At 42.2% G+C, this 25806-nt stretch overlaps 1 protein-coding gene and 1 long non-coding RNA gene across 2 annotated transcripts in view; one reads left to right on the top strand and one right to left on the bottom strand.

Moving 5' to 3' along the window:
- The window catches only part of LOC109369241 (uncharacterized), a 122605-nt gene that overhangs the window by 44263 nt on the left and 52536 nt on the right, over positions 1–25806 (bottom strand). The window lies entirely within an intron of this gene.
- On the top strand, positions 1726–8251 carry LOC146543692 (uncharacterized). Its single transcript, XM_085231787.1, has 3 exons — positions 1726–2928; positions 5167–5197; positions 6365–8251. The coding sequence occupies exons 1-3, from the start codon at positions 2785–2787 to the stop codon at positions 6730–6732; spliced, it is 543 nt and encodes a 180-aa protein (XP_085087913.1). The 5' UTR covers positions 1726–2784; the 3' UTR covers positions 6733–8251.

Raw genomic sequence — 25806 nt, 5'->3', positions numbered from 1 at the left:
AGAAATCAGGGAAGAGGCACAAGGGAGGAAAGGCAGGCAGGAATTGCATCTTGCTTCTTCGTAGGGAGTGTGGGTATTTTTACACTGAATTTGTTTCCATCCCCTCCTAAGGCTGATAGGAAAGAGGAATGAAAAGGAAGGACAAGACTTGCATATAGTGCGTACCCTGTCAATAAAAATGCAATAAACATTGCAAAATCCCATTTCAAGAGCCAAGACTACTTTCGAGAAGTTCTGAGAAATAAGTAGGAAAACGAGCCCGAACGTGTTGGCAATTATATCTTCTGTTCTGCTGGCCTTAGTCTTGAGTCTGTTTCTTAACTGGAGGTAATATAGTTAAACACTGACTGACCAAAAACGACTGAGATTTACAGCTGAGCCACAGCTATAAATATTCTTCCAAGTAAATAATCATCCTTCATTTAAACAGTCATTTCAGCACTGTAAGACCTGGCTGAAGCTGCAGGAAACTGCAGAATGAAATGCAGCTCTAAGCCCAAAGCTGCCACGCACCCAGCAGCATATCTAACACGGTGGAAAGATAGATTTACAGCCTTTTTACACGGCCCTTTAGTGCTTCCACTTAACTGTGAACACACAAACTGCTGTATCTATGCTTAATAAAGTGCATATAAATAGAATACAAACTGGACTCCACCTCCTCTGAGAGAAATGCCTCCTCAGTATCTGGAAATGTTTATCTCCAACCCCTCTTGAAGGGGTATGATCCTTCCCTTTTTAACCATCTATTCATCTAAGTAACTGGCAAATGATGAGTCCCAAGAATGACAATTTTGTACCCTGAACTCTAGTTTGTGGTAGCAAGAAAAATGCAGTTATTTCCAGATTAAAAAATATTGCTGGAATTATCACTGGTAGATATTCTTTTCCATTCCTGGACTGTTTTCTTATGTTTTGTTTCTTAACATACTTCTTTTCAGACCCTTGTTACCACTGTGATACATGGGATGTCACAGGAAGTTTCATTTTCATGCTTTAAAATGAAGGTTGTTTGGGGCTTTTTATGTGGTCAAAGCCAGGAGTTTAAGAAGTGGTGAACTTAGTTCCCGGCGCTGCAGCATCAGAGCCACAGGCCAATGTCGTTTTGGGGCCAAACCAAGGTTCCTAAGGCAGCCCACAGGAGCGCTCTGAGGAGCAGGCTCTCTGTCCTTCTGTTTGGAGATGGATCCCCGCCTGCAGCACTTGCAGTGTGTGTTTGTAATTGCGTATTTGTCATTCGAGTGCTGCTGCCTTTTGGGGTGACTGAGTGGTTGGGTCAGGCCAAGAGGAACAGCTGGATCCCCTGTGGCTCTTGCGTCTTAGCTTCAACAAACCATTCTTTTAAGCTAGTCTGAAAAGCGGTTAGCGCAGGGACAGCCATTGTTCTTCCTTTGTATCTCTGAGCAGTTTGGAGTGGAAGAAGGCACATGTGATAGGCATTAATAGCTCTCTCCATACCAGCCAAGCCTTTTATTGCCCTTTTTAGGAGTTTGTGGAAAGTACCATTTTCTTGACGTCAGCCATGCAGAGACACTACCAAGACAGGCAGAAGATGCATACAAAATAGGGACAGTGGGCCACAGCAACATCACACCGTGGCTATCTGGATTTTTCCCAGGGTGCTGGATGGGCTTGGGCTAGCGATGGAGGTGGGGTGTCCCACACCAACAGCCGGCACTGCCTCAGCCAGTTCAGCTCAGCAGCTGCCTGGATGTGCCATAAGCAGGTGTCCCTCTTCTTTAAGCTGACGCTTCTTCTGCATGTTGAAAAGAAAAGGGGAAGAGCAGAGACAGAAGACTAAAGTGTATAAAGGATACTTTCCATTCTCTCCATGCACAAGCAAAGCTAGTGAATACAGCAGAGTCATCACAGATCTCTAAGTGATGCCTTGGTCTATCAGGATCTCTTTTGTAAATAAACACCAATGAAGAACACTTTCATATTGAAAATAAAAGATCGTGTAGAATGTAAAAACAGAAGCTACTTTCAAAGTTGACAGTTCAATAAATTATTTTAGGAAGACTTTGAAAATCAGCCAGCTCATTTCAAACAGCAAAGTGGAAGTCATTTTAAAAAAAATTTCAACGGTTTTCACACTCTATCCTGCTCAAACGGCATTACTGTGTGCTGTTGATTGCATGCAAGTGTTTCCATTAGCCACTGAGACCATACTTGTAGCTTCACAGCACTACTTGTTTGCAGTCATATATTTCAGTGTGTGTAGTTTCACTTTTACCACATGACTCACATCCTCAGGGAACTGCAGAAATGCCCTTTCGTCATCGGCACTTGGATCCGTGTTGTCAAAACGAGAAACAGATTCGATCTGGCGCCAACTTCTCAGCCATGAAGAAAGCTCTCTGATGCCTCTGGAGATGGGAGCAGGTGGCATACAGCCATCAGCAGTTCTTGCGCTTGGACCTGGTCCTTTCAATTTGAGCTCGCTGGAGAGTTTGTAGACCTGACTTGCATCAAGTCTGAGGTGCTTTTTGGAAGGCCTTCCAACTTACTGATGGAGTTTCATTTTTGTCATTCTGGGCTGTGAGCCAAACGACAGTCCTCTGCCTCGTTTAATGAGTCACACATTACCTCTTAGCCCCAGGCTAGTGATGAAACGGACTATAGCTAGCTCCTCCTCTCAGTGTTATTAGCATGGGGTATCTCCAGCATAAAACATCTCCAAGTCCCATCCTGGCAACGAAGTGATCAGGAATTCCAGTTGTGCCTTTTCTGACGTTGGTGCTGTTTGAATACTTGCCTCTGGCTGTCCTGAAGATAAGCATAATGGAAGCACCGCACTTGATGGGGAATGGAAATACTTCACAGAGAAGGAAATGTTGTAAAGTAGCTTTATATACTTCAATATTTGTTTTGATTGTGATTTCATTCCTGGTTTCTACAGTCTTCTATCTGCTCCAAGATAAAGAGGTAAGGACAAATTCCTAACTCTGGACTGTACAACACACATGCATGTTTAAAAATTAATATTTCTGTATTTATGCTATCATCTAATGGCAACCTAGTCCTTTCTCTTTCGGAGACTGCTAATGTTTTTACTTTCCAAGGTTTGAGCAACTAACATTTCCGCTGGCATTTTGGGAATTGTCTTCAACATTTTGCTTTCATTTTAGTAAGATTAGGAAAAAAAAGTCTTAATTTTGTTCTCTTAAGTTTCCTCTCCCGCATAAGTTATATAGGCTTTCCTAATATGATACAGACTTATGTTGCCCAGGAAGGACAAGAGAAGTTGAAGAGTCCTAGTATTTCACCAAGCATTAAACCTTTTCACTCTCAGTTTTACCAAATGCTCATACAATCTTACCTAAATAACAGTTACCGAATCATGTTGCCTTCTAGATATCAACAGCTGACTTCAATGTTTTCTACTCCTACATTTGCATGTATTATAACAAACAGATTCAAGAGAGAGCCAAGCAACAGATGTGACAAAGCTCAGCTTTTTGCTTGCCAGTTTTTAAAACAGTTTAGTCTCCAGGAGGATCTAAATTCTAGTCTGGGATATCTTACATATCCCACTGTGACATAGCTCACTCCAATTCCAGTCCTGGAGAAAAAAGGGGACAAGGAAAAAGGCGCCTTCTGTTAAGAGGCAGGACAGCTTGTTCTTATGGTCTGCCACCTCCTTGTGGCATAATGACAGCAGGGACCATGCAAAGGACAAATCCTGCAAAGCTCTGACTTCTTTTATAGAATATGAAAAATGCTAAATTCCCACAAGAGAGAAGCCTACTCTGCACCTTACAGCACTAACATTTATTTAAAAAAAAAAAAAGGTTTTAATTGTTTTAGTACTTTTACCTGCCCTCTTACAACCCCTCATCTACTTCAGAGCTGTGAGTGAGCTGCTCTGTGACCTGCAATTACAACCGCATCCCTCTGATGACAGTGAGCTACAGAGCAGTTCCCACGTCCAACTGACACATCACTTAATGTCACACTACAGAAAGGTAGTGGCTTTAGTAAGAAAAAGAACTGTCTTCTGTCCTGTTGCTTATATTAATTGGAGAGAGACAGGACTGGGTAATGAAAGCCTTTCCCTCCAAGGAATTCCCCCCAGCACGCAGGACAGCAACTTCCTAAGGAGCAGATGAGGTTTTGCTTCAGAAGGGATTTTGAGCATTTCAGAGCTTGGAAGCTGCAAGATGTGATGGATCCCTATAGCTGTAATTTGATCTCAGTCTGCTTTTTAGGGTCTCTGGACAGGCGGTGATGATAGCTCCAAAACTGCTAAGGAGAGTACAACCTCCATAAACAAACACTGAGTCACTAATCAGAGGAATTTACTGTAATCTCTCACTGCTGCCAGTTCACCATCTCCTTCCCTTGTCTGGAAGGGCTTTAGGAAACTCTTAACTAGCAAGTCTGACTACCAGACCAGGAAGAACCGTGCCTGACTCTCTAGCTAAACATGATGCAGGGGTTAAAAAGAAGTAGGCTTAAAAGTCAGCAGCAGTTCTTCCTTTCCTGCACATCAAATCAGGTACAACCTCAAGGACATCACCTCACCCTTCCATGTTTCCTTTTTGCTCCTTGCACAGGGGCAAGAAAGCCTGAGGAACATTCCGAAGCTGCAGTGACCACTGTCAGCACAGCCAACAAAACAGTGTGTGGGCTGCAGTGTGCACTGCCCTGTCGATTGGCAATAAATAATTGCAAGTTGCAATACACAGAAGGAATGATTCATAGTTCTATGAGAGGAAATTAGCACAACAATGTAAAGCTTCCCGTGCGACTGCACTGGCTTCGAGTCCATGTCCACAGAAATATAATTAGTGACAGTCTTGGAGAGCTGAATCGAGGGTTGAAATGAAAGTCCTAGCATCAAAGAAGTGCATAGAACTCCTCTGGGCACTGATGGCAGTTATTGTCTTTATTTTTTTGATATTACCACTAAATGCATATGAAAAACGCTGATCTTGTTTTAAACATTTAAAATTTAATTGGAGAACAATTTTTTTTTTTCATAGCAAATCACTGTTTGCGCTTGAAAACAGTTACTGTTTGTAATTACAGACATAAAGATAATTTCCCTTTCTAAGAAATCACTTTTGTGCTCATGTAACGAGAATGCTGCTTTATTGAGTTCAAAAATAGACTGAAAATTCACAGCAGGAAATAATAACAAACATTTACTTCTTTCCACAGCCACAGGGGACATGCTGGGCACATGGATCTTGTAAGTATTAGGAGATATCAGAGCTGCTTTCTGGTTTTATCAGACTCATGCTGGGACAAAAATAAGTATTCCTTAGTTTTCTGTCACAGCCCTCGTGTGTGGTTTCACCTGTTCCATGCAGGTATAAATTCTGACCACAGAAATACGGAGCCAATTGGATATGTTGGTCCCTGCAGAGATATTCCCAGCTCTGCACCTACAGCTTCCTGTCTTAGTCAGAACCAGCCAAACTCACCTCTGAAAATGGCCCATGAAAGCAGCATCACAGAGGCAGGTTTATTTTTACCTGGTGTTGGCCGTCAGTTCCCTGGGCTCAAGCTAGGGCAGTCCTAGAGAAACATCCTATGTACCAGCTCAGATCTTCAGAGAGATCTAACACATCAGTGCAGCGTTTCTGCATCCATTAAACTTTGGCTAATTACTTGACTGTGTGACACCTTAACCAGCTTGAATGCTCCAGACAGAGGTTATGGCTGAAGGTACTGCTGTGGAGTGAGCTGGGCATCCCCATTACCTGCTATTTGATCGAGACCCTGATGCATTAAGTATGGTAGAAACATGCATCCTCATGGTATGCACAATCAGACGCCGTCACGAGTTGTCACTTCCCTACCAGAGTGCCAAGCACGTGACAACTGGCACCACCCTTAAGCATTGCTGATGGTGGTGTGCACTCATTCAGTGCAGGAACAGGCGAAAAATCTGGTAAGACCCCACAGACTCAGCTCTTGTGAGGGATGAATACAGAGAAGCCAGTGAGCAGAGGATTACCATAACCACCCTCATCATTGTCAGGTCGAGCTGAAGTTCTGCCCGTGAATTATTTCTCATTAGAGATCAGCCCAGACCTAGCTCCTGGCCTTGAAGACTCTATGTCTCCGGGGTGCTTTGAGCATCTAACAACAGCAGAGTCACTCCAAGCCACCCATGGCCCTGAAGGCCGTCAGAGTTTCTCCAAACAGACTGAGATCTCTAGCACTTCTGAATTACTAAGCTCAAAAGATCCCTAACAATAACAACAATCATTATCATCTAAAAAAAAACATCAGGAAAGGAGTGCAGAGAGACATGGCAATAGGAGGTAGTAATTTACATGCATGTGTACAGAACAAGATTGTCCTTAAACATAATTAATCACAATACTCATTTTGTCTGTATTTTTCTCAGTAAAAACATATATTCCAACGGAAAACAGAGGTACCATGATCTGGGAATGGAGCTTTAAACACTGCCAGGGCTTGGTGAAGGATCGCAGCGAGTACCTGATAATCATGGAGAACGGCAACTACTTCATCTATGCTCAGATCAACCGTGAAACGGAGATGAATGAGTCTTTCACACTTCTGCTGCACAAAAAGCCAGGCATCATTCTCAATGAGGCTGTGGGGCCAAACAAAGGGGGTAAAAATGGTACAGTAAATTTTGGTAGACCTTTTTATCTGCAGAAGGGAGATGAGCTGTATTGTGAACTAAATGTTAATTCTGGAAAAATTCTCCTTGGGGAAAAGAGTTACTGGGGCCTGTATAAAATATAGCAGGGTTCTGCTCTGAGCCAGATCCTCCCTTACACCCTCCAGGAAACCTTAGGGCGCTTATCATCATGGAAGAGCTTGCAATTTCTCTTTACGTGAAGTTCAATTTGCTGGAGCGCATGCCACAGTAGGCTGGCATCCTACAGCAACAAAATAATCTGTAAAACAGTTAATAGCAAACTTTCTAATACTGGATGGCCCTTGATCACCACAAAGTACAAGAGAAAGATGCTTCTGGAAGGAAGAGTCCTTGGTGCATCACAGGAATGACCTGTGATTGATCCTGGAAAAACAGGTCACTATATTCAGTGTCCTGAATTGAGGGGAGCTCTACTTTGCAGACAGTTGCATTTCAGAGCTGGGTACCTGCTGGAATCTAGGTCCCTTCTAATGAAAGGTGCTATGCAAAACTAAGGTATTGTATATCATTCCTGCACAACTAGCCCAGAAATTATGCACTAGAGCCAGGAGATGAAGCAGTTCAGAGTCAGCTGATGACAGAAGAAAAGCTTTTCAACTCCATCTGCAGCTTTGCCTTCTTTTTGCCATTAGCAAGGTAAACATCCCATTGGAGTTTGCCAAGGACAGTTTCCTCTCCTTGGCTGGTTCAGAGCACAAGGACTTTTGCAGTCAAGCCCAAGCAGTACTGCTCCTCTTTGAATTCATGTCACATACCAGCACTAGCTGAGCAGCCTAGAAACACAACAAATGCTACTCTGAGTATCTAAATATTGGAAAGAAAATAGGTATGAGGGCAGTAGGCGTGGAGGGCTGGAGCAATGCTTCTAGCTTTTTTCACTACACTTTGTAGCAAGGCAGGACAAATTCAGTCCTGACACAAAAGTGGAAGGTTCGAGCACTCCCCTTGCCTTTGTTCCACACAGACAGCCATGTCAGTACTGCTGCAGGATGGTGGGAAACGTGTGCTAGAAAGAGAGCAGCACACCCTCCACCTGCTTAGGTAAAACCATGGGTATCCAGATGCTGCTTGCTTCAAAGCCTTGGGAATCTGCTCTGCTTCCTGGGATGAATGTCACATCACCTGCACAGCACGTGAAGGTCTCAAGGCCTCTGCAAAGGCAAAGCACTCTTGGAAAACCAGTCTGCTGTATCTGCATTGTGGCCCAGTTGCCCCATGTTCCTCTCCCTTCCCTGGGCAGGTTGTCCGAGGGGCTATGTGCTTTGTTTTCCTGCCACCTGGACCTTCACACTCCTCTCATGCTCAGAGTTCATTACAGCTTCGCAGAAGAATGTGCAATGGGAAAGAAAAGCAACTGAGAAGCAGAATGGAAATTAATAGTCGTGTGGGGTGGGTTGGGGCAGTTAGTGCTGCTGGCAGCTCTTACAATTTTATATTCCATGCGTTGTAATTCTAAAGAACCAAGAGCCAACCTTTTACCGGGACATCTGTAGTCTTGAGTTTTGTTTCATGCAATCTTTGACTGATGAAAACATTACTCTTGTTCTTACTTTGCTTGGTTGATTTCCCTTAGTTTAAAATAAAAAATCATACAAACCGCAAGCATATCTCACTTCTTTGAGACGGACCAAGAAGATAACTGACTGACGCATTTCTCTACCTTTCATCTACTTTCACTAAACTGTGTCTTCTACTCACAGAAGTTAGCAGTATTAGCACAGATTAAGAGTACTCTGAACTGCCTGGGACAGTGTTGAATGTGGTCTTACACCCTGCACATGGGGGCACTGCCTGCAGCTCAGCACCATGGGGATGGGGAGGAGGGGGATGTCAGTACTCACTTGCCTAGGGACACGCAGGAAGGCAAAGCAATGTAAAAGAGAGGCAAGTTATACAGCTTCAGCATTTAGCAGAAGCCATCATGGCAAGACAACACCCCTCGTCACTTTCTGGGTCACAAAGAAAGTCCAAAATGGTCGACAGAAGAAGGAAGACTTCTCATTCCACATCGGAGCCATCAAAATTCCTGACCTTGCACCACGCCAGACAGGATCTGGCTCTGAGACACAGGCCTCCAAGCAGAGTTGAAATCAGAAGGCAGACACAGAAATGCCACGACAGTGAAACTGCATGGAGACTTCCTTGTCCCATGGGATGTTTTCAACATACCCATCAGGAGGCTGCTTAGATAGAACAGAGGCACACTCTTAACATCCCTCTCCTGTCATTTGTGCCTGCTGAATCTTCCCATGGCTTCTTACTCACCCTGTTATGTCTTGTGACCCTGCCTTACTCTTTAGAAATAACTGGGGAACTCTGTCTCTTCTCTTTTTCTCTTTGAATCAGGCTTTGCCCGTGACATGCCTTCACATTCATGACTGTCAAGAAAAAATAATAGTTCCCCAGCCATTCACCCTCAGCCTCCCCGTGACCAAATAATTCAGATTCCTTGAAAATTTAAATCTCTTTACCTTGCCTAGACAGACAAGAGCAATGGGCCCAGGAGAACCTCACAAGGTTCAACAAATCCAAGTGCAAGGTCTTGTAGCTGGGTCATGGCAATCCCTGCTTATCAGTAAAAACTGGGGGATGTAAGGACTGAGCGCAGCCCTGCTGAAAAGGACCTGTGGGTATGGGTGGATGGCAAGCTGAAAGATGAGCCAGCAATGCGTTCCTGGTAGCCCTGAGAGCCAACCTACCATGGGCTGTATCAAAAGAAGTGTGGCCAGCAGATCAGGAAAGTGATCCTGCTCTTTGCTGTGAGACCTCACCTGGAGTGCTGCATCCAGATATGGAGTCCTCAGTATAGGAGAGACACGGAGCTGTTGGATTTTGTCCAGAGGAGAGCCACAAAAGTGACTCAAAGGATGGAACACCTCTCCTTTGAGGACAGGCTGAGAGAAACTAGGGCAGTTCAGCATAGAAAGGAGAAGGCTCTGGCGAGACCTGAGAGAGGCCTGTCGATATCTACAATGGGACTGTGAGAAAGAAGGGGGCAGACTCTTTAGTACCATCTGCTGCTACAGGACAAGGGGAAGTGGTTTCAAACTAAAGGAAGGAAGATCCTATGATTCTTGCCCTAGGCATCAGGGAATACATAGCAAACCTATGCTATGACCAGTGCCTCAGGTTGGAAATCCTGCTGCTCTGAAAATCTGTAGAATTATTATTTCCATTACAAACTTTCTTCTTTGACAATTGAAATTATCATTTGCCACTAGGAGAGTGTTTTCACTGAGATGTCAGGTCATAAAAAAGTAGCATATTTCTGCGTGGTCTTTTAATTACATATTCTTTCTAATCTACGGGAAGAATGACGTCAAGGATCATGAATGTATCATGAGATAGACTTCATAAATAGCTAGTCACATGTCTTCAACAAGAAAAAATGCAGTTTTTTTTTTCCTGGACTCAAGGAGTTCCTGCTTTCCCAGAAGCTCAGCACACTGCACATCCCCCTGCAGCATCAGAGACATGAGGGCCATTGAAGAACAGAGCTCTGTGTTTTCAGAAGTCAGCCAAAATGTGGTTCTATAGATGAAATAATCACTTTTTAAAACAAGTGCTTGACTACAAATAATCACAATATATTAATTAGTTCTTTTATTTAACAAATATTCTCAAACCACCTACTATCACCTTGCTTTAGTATGCTACTCCCTCTATATTTAATAGAAGCTAAGTCCTTTCTGTCACAGCCTGATTTGAAAATTTAATTCAGACTTTCAGGCAAAAATTGCCACAAAGAATATCAAGCTCAGCCTGGCCTTTCCTCTAAGTAGGTGCAGAGACAGTTCTGATAGCATGGAAGACACACATTATCACTGCTGACTCTGGCCAGTCAGATGGACCAGCCAGCAAATCCTGGGCAAAGAAACTCTAGCTTGGAACTGCCCAAATTCAGTGCTTTTTGTCTAAGTTGTCAGTGTGTGGAGAATAACCTATGTCTACAGCCACTGTACAATCCATGAAGACAGGTGAGTGATACAAGCAGTAGCTGTACCTGAAATCCTGCACCAGCACAGCTCCCATACACACTCTCTCTTCATGCTGGTTAATAAGTGTACTGTGCATTGAGATGTGTCCTGCCAGCTTTGTGGCAGGCATCAGGGGTGTCCACACATCTCCAGCACCACGCACTGATTGCTCCAACGTCCTCAATCACTAAATGACTCATCCATGCTGAGAATATGAGTGCAGTTTATGATGGAATAGTTCAACTGGAAGGGACTTTCAAAGATCATCTAGTCCAAGTGTTTGGAGGAGTTTCAAATCGTGACTTACAGCTCACCAGGAGATGCGAGCCTGCTTTTTGGTTAGGAGCAGCTTGTTCACATCACTTAATACGAAGCTGTTCATCTAAAAAGACAAACGTTGCTGCAAGTCTCCTTAAGCAGATAAAGTTATAGCATTGAGGAAGACCAAATCTCATGTTTGGTGCAGCTTGAATATTTGCCTTTAACTTTCCAAAAGTCATTGGGATTCAGTTAGCAAAGTCTTGGCCACTTCTGAAAATGGACTATGACCCCCGTAACTACTTTAATGCTTTGAAGGTTTTTACAAGTGTTTTTCTTGCAGAAGCTCCACTGAACAATCATTGGTACAGGTTCCCTCAATCACATGAATTCTTGTGAAAAATCACTTCCTTTGTAGGAAGCACCTACAGACTTTCTGCCCAGGAATGTATCTCTACAGGTGCTCGGCTTGCCTTTCTAGAGCCAAGTCGCTTCTTTAATCACAGAAGTAGAACTAGTAAGCAGAATGTTCCTTCTTTACACTGATCTGAAATAAGAAAGAAGTAAGAGGTAATGCCAATCCAACAAGTGCCTGGAGTGCTGTCTTATTGTAAGCCCATTTTTATATGCTGTAGAAACTGAGTGATGAGTAACAGAGAAGAGCTGTTTTCTACTCCAGCCCTTTCAAATGCGGTTGGATTTCCCCACTGCCCACTTATGTGAAAACTTCCTTTTTCTTTCATCATGTTGCAAGCCGAGTATCTGGTTCAGGGAAGCATTTGCAAAAATGTGACAACTCTTGCTCCCTACTGGAATACAGAACAACCCACACTGTAACATCCTTCTATACAAGTTCAGTGGTGGCGTGCTTCAGAGGAACAGCTGCTCACCCAACCAACTTAGTCAGCAGGCAGGCTGTGCTCTCCCTCCTCACCGGGAGCAGTGCACAGGAAAGCAGCGCATCCAAAGCGTTTATCCAAAGAACCACAGCTTCTCTGGCCAACATGCAAGCACACAGAATTTTAACCAGAAAGCAAATGTTTGTGGCTGAGCAAAAGAGACTTGGCATGGCAGCTGACATTTTCCAGAGTACACTCTTTCAGGCTGTGATTTTTGGATTCACCTTAATAGTCAAAAGCTTCAAGCAGATGATATGCTTTTTGCTGTTTGATGTAGCATCACAGCCTGAAACAGCCTTGCAGAAGAGGAGAGCAGAGGAGAAGCTCATGAGAAGGAGTCCAATGAATTCAGTATGTATGGTAATTAGTCACCACTAAAATCTCCAGGAAAAATTCTATGATTCTATGAAAAACTCATGCTCTGAGTTGCCATTAAAATCTCATATTTTGGACCCCTGCTTGGTCCAATGTTCAACCATGTTTTTCCCTCTGTAATGGAAAATCAACATCAGTTTATTTTTTAAAATTTATTGCTACCTGTAAGTACTGACTTGCAGATGCTTTGGGAGGAATCAATCCACAGTCAGGTTTGTGCACATACTGTTGCCTCCTAATTTCAGGGCTCCTCTGCAGTGAGTACTTCACATCCACATATCGGTGAAGTCAGCCCATGTCATCACAGATTTTAGCCTGATAAGCAAGATATGCATTAGAGGGGAGAAAAGTATTATCAGCACTTCCAAGTGAGGGAAAAAAAGGAAGATGATGTGATTTCTCTAGGGTCATCTAGGGTCTCCAGGCAAGCAGAGATGAGCAGTAATGAGACTCAGCCCAAACATCCTCACTGCAGAAAGTAAAAGCAATGATAAGGGCTCTCAGAAAATAAATCCTAGAAGTGCCACATCTAGATTCTATTTTTTTTTCCTCTTTTGAAGATAACAGTCTAAGACAATCAGGCTATGCTAAAAGTGGAAAAAAAAAAAAAAAAAAAAAAAAAAAAAAAAAAAAAAAAAAAAAAGCTCCCAAAGGCCAGAAATGTGACCATGTTGCAGGGCTCAGTGGCATTACCTGGTTGGCTAGCACAGTGCTCACCCACCACCTCCTTTGGTCTCTCTTGGACCTTGTGCAAGGGGCTCACTGGGCTGAGAAGCAGAAACCCGTCTTCTGCTTTAGTACTTTTCAAAGAGGATTCTGTATTGAGCTGCCTTTCCGGTATAAATTCAGCAAATCCCATCTTCCATCTCATTTGAGTTGAAAGAACAACAACTTTTTTTTTTTTTTTCCTTCAAAATACAATGTTAATCTGTGCAAAAGACATTGTGATTTCTTGTCAGCCCTATACATGAAGAGTCTTTAGCATCTCAGCTCCCAGATCCTGCAGTGCTCTACCTCTCCTCCAGCAGCAACACAAGGCTTTTATCATGAGCCTTGCTGCTAGCTTACCCACACCACCAGAAGCCAACCACCAGGTTGACACTGAAGAGTTTGCTATTTTCCGGAGATGTGTTGAAGGAAAAGTGGGAAGGGAAAAAAATGGAAAGAAAAGTATCAAAAGGCTGTAAGATCTCAAAAGCTAAGTATTTTGCCTCTATTAATATTCAGATTTTATAGCCTCACAATATTGGAAGTCTCAATCATATTTTTTGAGTATTTGAGACTAGCAGTAGCAGAACTTCAAGAAAAAACATACAAAAAAATACCAACAACCAGAGCTGAATGGAAACTATTATGGGATTGTCAACTAGCCATGGTATGCTTAAGTGTTGAATGTTTTGAAGGATGTTACAATAACTGAAACAAAGAAACACCAACTGAGATGCTTGGAAGCCACGCCAAGTGAGAGGTTAGGGGAAAAGCAATACCAAGTTCCAATTTGGGCATTTCTCTATCTATCTCTGCCAGCTCATGTACTTACGGAGAAGGTCTTGTTACATATTCCTGACTTGGCGTTTCTCAAATTCCTTTAAAACACATCAGAACTTGCAGCTGATCCCTGAACTTGCAGCTCAGAGCCAGCATGGTTAATACCTCTGGTCATCAGGGTCAAACCTTAAAATTGTTTTCACCTCAAGTTACAAAGCCCTCCTCCTGCTGTCAATTTTAAAATCTCACAAAACACATTGAAAAAACAAAACAAAACAAAACAAAACAAAACAGTGTTTAGAGAGGGGATATTGCTTTATTTTTGCACAGGGTGCAAAGTGGGTAATCCCCACCAATCAAACACACCTGAATCTTTACACTAGCAGAACTATAACTCTGAGCAAGCACCTTAATTAGGCAAAATAACAAATATTCAAGGATGTTGCTGTTGTTATAGTGTAGATATGCAGGACTTCTGGAAGTTATGAGCAAGACTATATAACTTTGAGTAAAAATGACAAGTAATTAGTTCGAGACATCACTCCCAGAAGCAAAATTTCCCTCTAATATCAAGAAATTGATGTTCACAAGAAAGACAGAGTCCCTCCTAGACATCCCCTTCATATACAGCGAGTCCACACCTGTGATAACCAAAGCAGAGCAGGGACAGACATTCTCTGATGAGGAGAAACAGAGAATTATGGAGATCAAACTCTCTAGGCATCAAGTAAAGGAAAGACCTTTGAATGTCTGAGAATTCCATTGAATCCTGATGGTCCCTTGCAGCCCCTTCTGAGGGGGTAGCAGAGCAGCTCTTCAATGTCTCTCTTTCTGCAGGCCTACAAACCAACTCCTCTTTGCAGCCTTTCTGCCCTCCTTCATGACCCAACACAGGGTCCTATGAGGTAACCCCCTTCATACTCTAGATTGGAATACCTCTCAAGACAGCAGTGAAATCTTTACAGTGTTCAGGAATTATTCACAGGATCACATACCCATAGGAGCAGGACGTTTTATTTCTGTTGTTACACAAAACATTTAGTGAAGTCTGCATTACAGCCTGAAGACTGATGACTTAATAGCAGTGTTCACACTGCTTTCAGAAGTAATTCCTTCTGTTGCCCTGCCTGTAAACAAAAACCCTACAAAAAGTTGTCATCCCACCCTGCTGTGCTGTTGGGACTTCACAGTCACCCTACTCCAACTCTGCCTCCCATAAACATACCTATATGTTTTCCTATGTTTACATTCCTTCTATATTCTTACATTCATTCTTTATATTCTTGCACCCACAGGTGTTCTATTTATCGCTCTGATGATGAGTAGGGAAGTGAATAGGAGTGAACTACAGAGCTCACCCCACCTGATACAAAAAGGCCAGACTGAGAAAAAAAAGAAGGGAAGTAATTCACATAAGGAGACCCACTTAACTTGCTCCAAATCAAAGCTATTTGTGTTCACCAATTTAAAAAGAAGCACTACATTTAGCTGAAGGTCATTATTATTTACACAGCGGGATTCCCAACCACAGACCAGAAAGCAGTGGATCACTCAACCAACACAGAAGGAAATAAAAGTTTTCTACACTCATAAGCTCATAGCTTATACTGGCTCTTAGACAGACTTTGATGTGCTTGGCATGCTTTCAATCAACACTGGAGCTATCTGATTACATGAAGCTACACTGCTTTTCTCTGCAGAAAAGACAAGATCATTCATTCATTCACATGATTGAATGAAAATTCAATCATTCAATAAAATCAGATGCCTCTGAGTCCCAGGTTTATCGCCTACATCCCCATCCACAGTGTTTCACAGGACTGAAAAATTTGGAAAAAAAGACACTTAGGAGTTTTTGCACATTAAATATTTATTTTTAAGAAACACAAGAGAACAAAGCTACCGCAGGCCAGCTTATAAAGTCACTTATCATCAGAATAAGTGAAACAATGTTTTCACTGTCAATCAAAAGATAAAAGGATATAAATGAGAAGTCCAACACAATGGTCTTTATGGGTTCCTACCAACTTGGGTTATTCGATGATTCTACAAAATACTTTCCTGGCTGTTCACATTCTTCTTTATATATGTTTTTTAAATATTATTTTTATTTATGTGCTGAAATTCTGGTCATTGCACAAAATGCTTGGCAGTCAAAACTTAAGACCAGTTATTTCCTGATACTGCTTAGAGAAGAACTCATATAAACTGCTTATTTTTACCTGTTTATAGTAACTCCTCCATATGTGGGACAAACGGAGGATGTCAATCCAAGATAACAACTCTTGCTTAATCATCTGGCATTTCAGTATGCGGGGGCTGAGGACACCATCCTGCCTTTAGCAATGATCATCCCAAGCTTTGTGGTGACATTTGATCTGGATAATTTTGCTACAAGTATGGATTTAAGAATACCTCTCAGAGCCACAGATACTCTACTTGTTTATTCATGTGTTACTGCTAAATACATGAGCAAAGAAATCAAAAAAATATGGCCCAGATTACTTTCATATCATTTCCTGGGATTCTATTGCAGATCTGCAACCCTAAACAGAGAACAATGGAGCTGTCCTGGTCCTATTCAGAGGAATTAGAACAAATACTTCAAACATAAGATCAGTGTGGAGACCCAGCAAACATTTTTTCAGAGAGTTCTCAAACTACTACTACATTACTGGAGTTCACCTACATTGCCTGGTACTCCTTTTTATCTCTATGTTGTTATTTTATTGCTGGGGCTGCGTGTTTGGAATAAGAAGTGAGAGCTTCCCAGATTTTCCTCCCATTTAATATGCATAGGTATGCTTCCCGTTGGAAGAAATCTATGAGTGAAGAACACAAATGGGGACTCTGTATGTCTACCTCACACTTCCTCCTAGGAAATCTATTTAAAGTAAATAATCCTAACTTCAAAATGCCTTTAACTGTTCAGCACTGGCAACAAACACATCAAGAACATGAAAAACACTAACCTGGATGGGGATTTCCTGTTCACCTCTTGCCATGGGTGGAGGTAACAGCAAGAGTGTTGCCTCTGCAGGCAGAGCGAGCTGCTGTCCCTTCACTTCTAAAAGGTACCTTGTTTTAAGATCCCAAAAACATGGACTGGATGAAGCCAGCCTGGAGAGCTGGCACCAAAAGGTGAACACTTCTCTATCTGACATTGCCAGGGAGACATGCAGCTCTGTGCCACCTCATGGCATGACCCCAAGCGGAGCTTGCAGCACCTCCAGTTTGGGAACTAGCTAAGAAGATTCTGTCTGCAGTGCAGGAGACTCCACAACATGGATTTCAGGGTACAACAGGCTTCTTTGGGGGGTTGGACACCTTATTTTAATTTGATTAAAGTTTCAGCCCCTGTCTGTTTTGCCTCTTTTCCTTCACCAGTAATAGACAAGTGCAAAGAAAAAATTTTAAATGACAGTTTATATCACCAGGTCAAGTATTCAAAAGCTGGGAGATGTCAGAACATAAATTACTTTGAAAACGCTGATTCTTATTTTTTATGTACACTTAGATATGCCAGATGGAACATTCTCACAGCACCAAGTCTCACTTTCTCCACGGTAAAAGCATTTAGTGGGGACTGATCTGATTCTGTAAGAAAGGAAGATCAGCTGTCTGAGCTCTGATATTTTTGTGGGAGAAACTGGGACATACACAGGGCACAGAACAAAAGACTGCAAGCTGAGAAATAGTAGCCTCACAGATAAAAGATAAGCCCTCAGGGTTACATTTAGATATCAGATCTCAGATATTCCTCCTTCAGCACTGCTCTCTTCTGAAGCAGGGAGCTAGCCAGCACATAACCAGCCCTATCCAAAGAGTACACAAATGCAGCTGCTGCAGTGTAGGAGTTCCATATAACTGATGGAGGACTTTCAAGACAAAGCTGTTATCCCAATTTTATGGGAAGCACTGGAGGCCCAGCAGAGCAGACGTTATTTATCTAAAGTTACAAAGTTGTTTTGCCATATGTTTTTCTGACTCTCAGACCCATAGGGAGTCAGAGGAAAATCTCTATGTAACCACCAGTGACCAAAAGCAGCTAACTAATGAAGAGAAAGGGCAGGACAGGCATACCATTCCTTAAAATTTTTCTCCGAAGAGGGCCTCTTTTAAGCCTAAGTATGCTGCTCTTCTGACTCTTCTTTGACACAGGCTTGCTCACCTTACCACATTCTCCCATAGGTTTTGAGAAGCAGGATTTTGTTTTTTAAGCATCACCTTGACTGCTGTCCAACAACATTATACCTCCAGTGCTGCTCAGTAATTCAGCTCCTTGCCTTAGTGCCAACTAAATTGCTCAGGGTGGTTCTCAGCTGACCACAAGACTTCCATGGGATTTCTTCTGCAGAGAGTTTTGTGTCTGTCACCTTTCAAGACCTCAGGCTCCAAGGCAGTTTTAAAAGAAGTTACCTGCCATGATAAGCAGTGAGTTAGCTTCCTACAGGGCTCTACCATGACAATACTCGATAATGGTGATTTACTATCACTCTCTTGGCCTGTTTGTCCCACAGCTCTCTACAAGGAAGATGTTCTGCTGAACACCAGTTGGAGAAATGTACCTATTCCTCCTACAGGTGGGAAGCCACATGATTAATTTAGCTCTTCTCCTGTGATCTCATCACCTCTGGGTTCTTCTCCAGTATCAAGCAGCCCCCATCCAAATGGCAGGTATCCTCTAAAATAGCTTAAGAAAAGGACAGAATTATTCATCAGATTTGTTCCAGCCTTGTTGTATTTTACAAGTAACTTGCCAGAATTTAAGAGCCTGACCCTTTTTGTAAGCCAGTTGCTTCCTGACATAGATAGGTGGCATATGTTGTCTCAGAGCCTCACAGCCTGCGCCCATTCTTCTTGGAAAGGTCAACTCCCTACCCATCTCATCTCTTTTATTGTTCTTCCAATGAGCTTCCTCATTTTTATGCAGTTTCCCTTTTTGAAGTTGACTGCATTTGCAAGTGTGAAGGATTTTTTTTTACGTTTGTCTTCCACCACCCCTACAAGGACATTGAGTCCATAATGTGACTGCTGGAGCAGAACAGCTCTTTGGTCACATTCTGGAAGACCATGCCTGATGGAGAGGAGAGAAAGGAAGGGACTCTACTGCCTCTTGCAGGCTTCCTTGCCAATTTCTTTTGCAAGTTGCCACTACTTGCATCTCAATATTTCTTCTGTCCATCATGTATTGATGAGACAGTTCCCTGGTCTGCATGTGGCAAAAAGGGGAGGTGGTAGAGCCTCACGCTACTACCATTTCTTTTGCTTGCAGCCTCTGCAACCTCCTGTGCTATGTCACAGCAATAGGACAAGGGGAAATTGTTTTAAGCTCATGGAAGGAAGGTTCAGATTGGATGTCAGGGAGTTGTTCTTTACAGAGAGAGTGGTGAGGAGCTGGCACATGCTGCCCAGAGAGGTTTTGGATGCTTCGTCCCTGGAAATGTTCAAGACCAGTTTGGATAGAGCCTGGGCAGCCTGGTCTGGTACTAGATCCAGAGTTTGGTGGCTCTGCCTGTAGCAGAGGGGTTGGAACTTGATGATCCTTGGGGTCCCTTCCAGCTCAGGCCACTCCATGCTTCTGTGATCACAGTCGGTATAGTCATCATGATTAGGCACTTATTAATACAAACTCCAAATTATAATTTTCTTATCTGGGCCTTGAATTTTAATCCATGAGATTCTCCTGTGCTGCTGAAATTGCTAGCTCATTCACCTGGTTTGATTCTAATTTGACTTCTATGTATATTTTGAAGAAATATAACACACATATTCATTAATAGATTTATATCTCACTTCTTAGCAGAATATTTTGCTGTTTTTCCTCTCTACTTTCTGTCATAGTTTTAACAGAAATACCACCATCTTACTTTCATCCACCAAAGTTCTGATATTTATACAACCACTGCCATAGCGGAAATGATTGTACTGCTGTTTTGATTTTCATCTCAGTGCCTCATCTGAACAGAGCTTTGTTGGCCCCACTCATTTTGCTTTTTCTTTTTTACTGCTATCTTCTATTTTTCCCTCATGGACACCACCAAATTTTTGCATCTTAATCTGCAGTGGCTGCATCATCTTACAACATATATGCTTTGCTAACTAGGAATTTTCCACCCATTGTCTCATTGAAAAGGTTCATGGATTACACTTTTCTGGCTGTGAGCCTAAAGGAGCCTAAACTTGTGGTTTAAACAGAGTCTATCCTTTTTTTTTTTTTTTTTTTTAAATAGGTTTCCTCTAATCCAAGATACCCAACCCAACTCCCCGGTCAAGTAGAGTCCTTCCTCCTCAGACCATTTTCTCTGCCCCATGCCAAAAGTTTTTCTCCTTCCTTCTCTGGGAGAGCTCTATAATAAGCATTTCAAAGAATGCTGCCACTAAGAAACTTGACAAAAAAATTAACTGACCATTCATTCACAAAATAGTGAGCTGGAGTTTAATACTCATTTTCCTCTTCAGCAACTGAAGAGTGTGGATGTACCACTCCAACACAACATGACTAGAGTCACAAACTACCACAGCACCAAAACTGAAAACTTTTGGAGCACGATTGTTGGATGGTAACCAGGATGCTTGATCCCTGCAGGTTCTCAATCTCACCTGCAATGAGAGGAGTGCAGGGCCAAGAGGAGTTATTTTCACAGAGACGCTTTTTGCTTGCAGCCCATTATTTACATAAACATTACCTCATACACCCTTTCAGTTGCCTGTATTTCATTTATGTCAAAGTTCTTGTTCTGAGAATAGATTTGCTGCTTAAGGCACATGGAAGAATTAGCAACTTCAGCAAGATTGCCTGTGTGGATCCCATTTTGATTTACTGCTTCACTACTATACAGCTTCTTTGCAACTACTCTGGAGACCACCAAAACATCACAGAAGACCATTCCTTTTGCTTATAAGTCCATGGTCAGAACAACATCAAAACAGCATAGCTAGTGATGGTGAGACACTTGAACAGGACTAGAAGAAACACATACTGCATTTCAAAATAGAAAGCTTTTTATGTATAAGACCTCAGATCTTTTGTTTATTCAGAATGAACCTGGAAAATATCTCCAATGCTTCACACTTTGTAATGTAATGAGTGAACTATAAATACAGGACAGCACAAAAAAGGGATGGAACAAAAAAAAAAAAACTGAAGAAAACTGAAGTCTACTGGAAATCACCTTGTACTTTTAAGCCTTTTCAGAGCATTTCTATAGTTTTTAAAAGGCCAGTGGCTCTGACAAACATCAAGTAAACTTGATCAAATTTACTGTTGTGCTCTGCTTTCTAATCCACCCAGTTACAGAACCGTAGGGGTTGAAAGGGACCTCTGAAGGTCATCTAGTCCATTCCCACTTATAAAGCAGTAGGTTACACCTGAGCCTTGTGAGTGGCCAAAAGATTTCTTCCCTCTGACATCTGATTTATTCGTAGATGACATCTACTTAGTTTAGAAAGCTGTTAGATGAAGATAAGGAAGTGTCATCCCTTGCAGTTGAAAGTTGGTGAGAGAGAAACTGGTTATGTCTGCACACAGTCATGAACGTTTATAATCCTGTGTTTCCTTGCAAAGCAAGGTGTTGGTCAACTGAGTCCTGAATTCACATGTAATATTATACAGACATGTCCTCAGTGATCTAACCAGAAGAATTAACACGGTAGGAGCCAGCTCATCCTCACCGTGCCTTCACCAAGTGCTCTCATAATTTCCTATTTCTAGAGGCCTCCCAGGTTTCCAGATTGCTTTGCTAGCTGGAACCATCTAGTGTTTGAGTAGAAACCAGTAAACATTTCTGCATGTGCTTTAGGGTGCCCTAGGACTGGAGTATGAGACACTGGGAAAGAGAGCAGCATGAATAATTTATAGGAGAGAACAGGCAGCAGGCTTGGGTGTTATCTTCAGAATAGAATCATAGAATGGCCCGGGTTGAAAAGGATCACAATGAACATGTAGTTTCAATCTCCTTGCTATGTGCAGGGTCACCAACCAGCAGACCAGGCTGCCCAGAGCCACATCCAGCCTGGCCTTGAATGCCTCTGGGATGGGGCATCCACAACCTCCTTGGGCAACCTGTTCCAGTGCGTCACCACCCTCTGTGTGAAAAACTTCCTCCTAATATCCAACCTAAATCTCCCCTGTCTCCGTTTAAAACCATTTCCGCTTGTCCTATCACTACCCACCCTCATCAACAGACATACCCCCTCCTGTTTATACGCTCCCTTCAAATATTGGAAGGCCACAATCAGGTCATCCCGGAACCTTCTCTTTTCCAAGCTAAACAAGCCCAGTTCCCTCAACCTTTCTTCATAGGAGAGGTGCTCCAGCCCTGTGATCATCTTAGTAGTACTCTTTGGGACCCACTCCAAGAGCTCCACATCCTTCCTGTGTTGGGGGCCCCAGGCCTGAACGCAGCGCTGCAGAAGAACACTAGAACACTAAACAGAACACTAAAGAAAGTTCATTAAGTGAAACTCCCTGCTAAATGGAGGGAAGAAGGATGCGTTCCACACCACAGTCACAGACTATCTCAAAGAAAATGTTCATTTGGCCTCTCATATCTGGCCATTTGCTTGGCTAGAAAGACAGCACAGCACCTGATACCAGTAGAAGAACCAGCACACCTCATTTGGTCTCTTGATTCCAGTTGTCAGCTGCGTCTGATACTTCAAATTAAGGCAAAAAACCCAAATGCAGAATTCACCTTGCAGCAGATAGAATACCTTCCTGATTTTGTTCATGACAAGCAGAATCCCAGAGCAATAACAGAATATTAGTATCACCAAAGATCACCAGCAGTTAAATGATCTCCATCGGTTTCTTACCACATCCAAAACTACTGGTAGGCCAAGAATTTGTACCATTATAATTTCCACAGCTTATTCTATTCAGATTACTCTCAGGCAATCTCCTCCTTAAACTCTACATAGAAGTAATCCCACAAGCCACTCAGAAAGCTGTTCAGAACGGCTACAAAGTTTTGAGCAATTTTCAACTTAGTCTATTCATAATTCTTCTGAGGCTCAGAATTAAACTGAAGTAATATTCCTTTTAATATATGTATTGACAAACTTGGTAAGTTCTGTCTATCTACTAACTGCTAGGTTAAACAACAAACTCTGCTCTTTTTTTTCCATAGGAACGAATCCTTGAAGGCTGCCCTGGCAGTCCTAAGAGTTCTTTGCTCTTTTCCAGTTAGTTTTCCTGTTTTAAATATCAGGGGTCAAAACTGCAGTCAAAGCTCTAAGTAGGGTCTTACAAACAGCTTCTACACAAATGGTTCTGCACTACCATTTGTTTGTCTCTACTGGGAATTTAAAGTCTGATGCAATGCAGTCCAGTCTTACAAGGCTTTCCTAAATCTGAATCACATTCACACTAACAAGCCATCCTTCCCCCCCATCCTCCTCCACCCTCTGTAAGGAACAACTTCCTGAGCCATTGCAAAAGCTCTTGCTTCTTTTCTCTTAAAGATCATGAAGTGAAAAATTGTTTTAATCCTCATTACAGAACTTCTCTAAGATAAATCACTCCTCTACAGTAATTGCATCAATCTCAGCTCTAAGCCATCTGCCAAATCAGTGGCCAAATATTCATATAACCAAGGAATATAAAATGGGGTCAGTCCTAGCACTGAAGCCTTCTTCCACCTGTAAATACTCCTGATGTCTCTCTTTAGTTCAGTTCCTCTTTATCTTGTAATATCTATTGTCATTCCCACCATAAAGAAAAAGGTCCTTATGGGGTTATGGGTCAATGTTTTACTCGACTCTTGGTTATGTCCATAATATTGCACCTTCTAAGAAAATAGTTATCTTCAAGAAAATGGAGAAAATTTCTATTGAAGTGAATGAACTTTGGTGTGTGTGCATGGAGAAGAAATAGACATTTTACCTATATTATCTTTCCACTGCCTTCTCATCCTCAGCTACCCCTTCCTTTTGCATTTCAAGACATTTCAACAGAAAGCTACCAAGTATGTAAACTTCTGGGTTATTTTTTTTTTAACGTGTTTTGGAAGATGGATACTTCATCAGCTACTTCTCTGTCCACAGCTTTACAGAAAAAAAATCATTTCAAACAAAATCTGCTGTTTCAAGTGCCAATTCTTTTGATAGCTGAATATTATCCAAGGACTACAGTATTTCATACTGACTAGCCTAAATTTTGCTTCCACATCACTGTATCTTGAATAATACTAGTAAAATTACTCCTTAAAAGTGCCTGTTTTTCAGTGCTGGCCAGGCAGTGAAGCCCAGCAGTGAAGTGGAAGTCTTGGTTGCTTTCAGAGAAAAGATAATAGAGTGTCAGGAAACGCCAGACTACATCATATCAGACCTAGAAAGATTTTCCTTATCTGCTATATTGCCAGACTTTCACTGCACCTCTTCTCTGGGCTGCTGCCCAACTTCACATGACTCCTTGGTACTCATACTTCCCATGTCACTTATTTTCTTCCCATCTCTTCCAATCCCCCCACTGAATGTTTTCCAAAGCACTACAGAGATATCGATTCATGCTTGTACTCCTGACTCTCTTCACAAAGGGCAACTGTGGTATCTCCAAGTTCATTGATCCAACGCATTGATTCAAGACAGGCTAGAGAAAGAGAAATTGAACATGTGGATGCAAGTAGCACAGAGGAGCTGAAAATGGCTGCACCACATTGGGAAGGAAGAACCCTTTTCTAGCAAGCTGTACCCCTAGTGCCAGTGCTTTTTCACCCCAGGCTGTGTTTGCAGCATTTATGAAGAGCCAAAAGATCCTTCCTTCCTGGGCAGTCTGTGCAGGAAGGAAGGACACAGAAACAGAAACTGCAGGTTTCTGTTTTTATTCAGTCCTATGAAAACTCTTAGGGCAAAGGAAGACTAAGTCGGCAGATTTTCCTAGGGGAGCGATAGCTGTCTGCTTGGTGCTTCTTTACCCAAGACTTGAGTACTCAACAGATACGTGGTAAAGTGGAGCATAACCTGTGTGTTTGTAACAAACCTTTCTAATAGCAGAAGGCTCCGGTTTTTGTAACTAGCCACTTATCTGATGGGGCAATGCTCAGTCACAGCAGCTGTTTCAAAATCCCCACTCAAGCAGTTGTGAACTGAACAGCTGATTGTACTAAAAGTCTCAAGACTCATTCAGATCCATTTTTTAAAAAAGAAAAATAATACTGAAAGCTAAAAACCAAGACCAGGGTACCAAAAAGAAGATAGTGCAATATTAACTATGAAGATCAAAACAAATATGTAAGACTTGTGCACTGATACCAGCACAGACACCTCATATTTGCCATCATCCTTTCTACAGTAGATACAAAAGATTATGAGCTACATCAAACCCAGAAACAAACTGAAAATAGAAACCGAGACACCAACTAGGCAGAAATTTGAAGATGGCCTGTTATGTAATTATTGTTACTGGCACAGGAGAAACTGAAACATCAGTATAAAACGAGAGAAGCTACAGATAGAGTGCTCCTCCATACACAGCCAACTGCAAGCGATATTGGGAGGAAATTTAAGAAGGATCACTAAGCAGAAGAAGCGTAACACAATAGCACAGGTAGGTGTGAAGCCATGAAAGAGGATGCACTTGCCTTACACAGGGGAGCTCTGAAAACAGAGGTTCAGCTATGGACAGTCAATGCCAGCACATTACCACCCTTACTGTTACAAAAGATATCTCCAGGGTTCAGTTTGAATGTTCCTTCACTAGAATAGCTCAGGACTATCCACCACAGACATAGAAAACTGTTCATCTTCTTCCTCACATGTATTTATTTGCTTAAGCTTTTTGAAGACTAACTCAGTCTTTTCTTCCTATGTGGAACAGATCTCACTAATTTGATCACTTTACAAAAGCATATACTGAAGACCCCCAAGAAAGAACAACCACAATCTTACACCATTTCAGTTGAAGCTGTCAAGCTGAGTCCCTCAGGTAGCCTATTGATAACATGTTTTGCCATGAGTTCAGGCTCCAGATCTCAGAATGAAGATAGCAGCCAAGAAGCCATTACTTTAAAATTAAACATCTTTAGTCTAAAATTAAAGACAGACTAAACAAGGAAATCCTTGTCTCTTTCCTCTCTGAGGGGTCTATGTTAGGTAGATGCAAAGGAAATCTGTTGTTAATAAGCGTACACTTCTTGAAAGTATTTTTCAGTCCCAGATT

Source organism: Meleagris gallopavo, chromosome 10 (genome assembly GCF_905368555.1).
Source record: "Meleagris gallopavo chromosome 10, MGAL_WU_HG_1.1, whole genome shotgun sequence".
Classification (NCBI taxonomy): Eukaryota; Metazoa; Chordata; class Aves; order Galliformes; family Phasianidae; genus Meleagris; species Meleagris gallopavo.
The sequence above is the reverse complement of the archived record's forward strand: the minus strand, read 5'-3'. Positions and strand labels throughout refer to the sequence as shown.

Coding starts and splice junctions, on each gene's coding strand:
- LOC146543692 (XM_085231787.1), top strand. CDS start 2,785: ATGGAAGCACCGCACTTGATGGGGAATGGAAATACTTCACAGAGAAGG. Junction 2,929..5,166: donor ATCTGCTCCAAGATAAAGAG/GTAAGGACAAAT, acceptor TTCTTTCCACAG/CCACAGGGGACATGCTGGGC. Junction 5,198..6,364: donor ATGCTGGGCACATGGATCTT/GTAAGTATTAGG, acceptor TATTTTTCTCAG/TAAAAACATATATTCCAACG.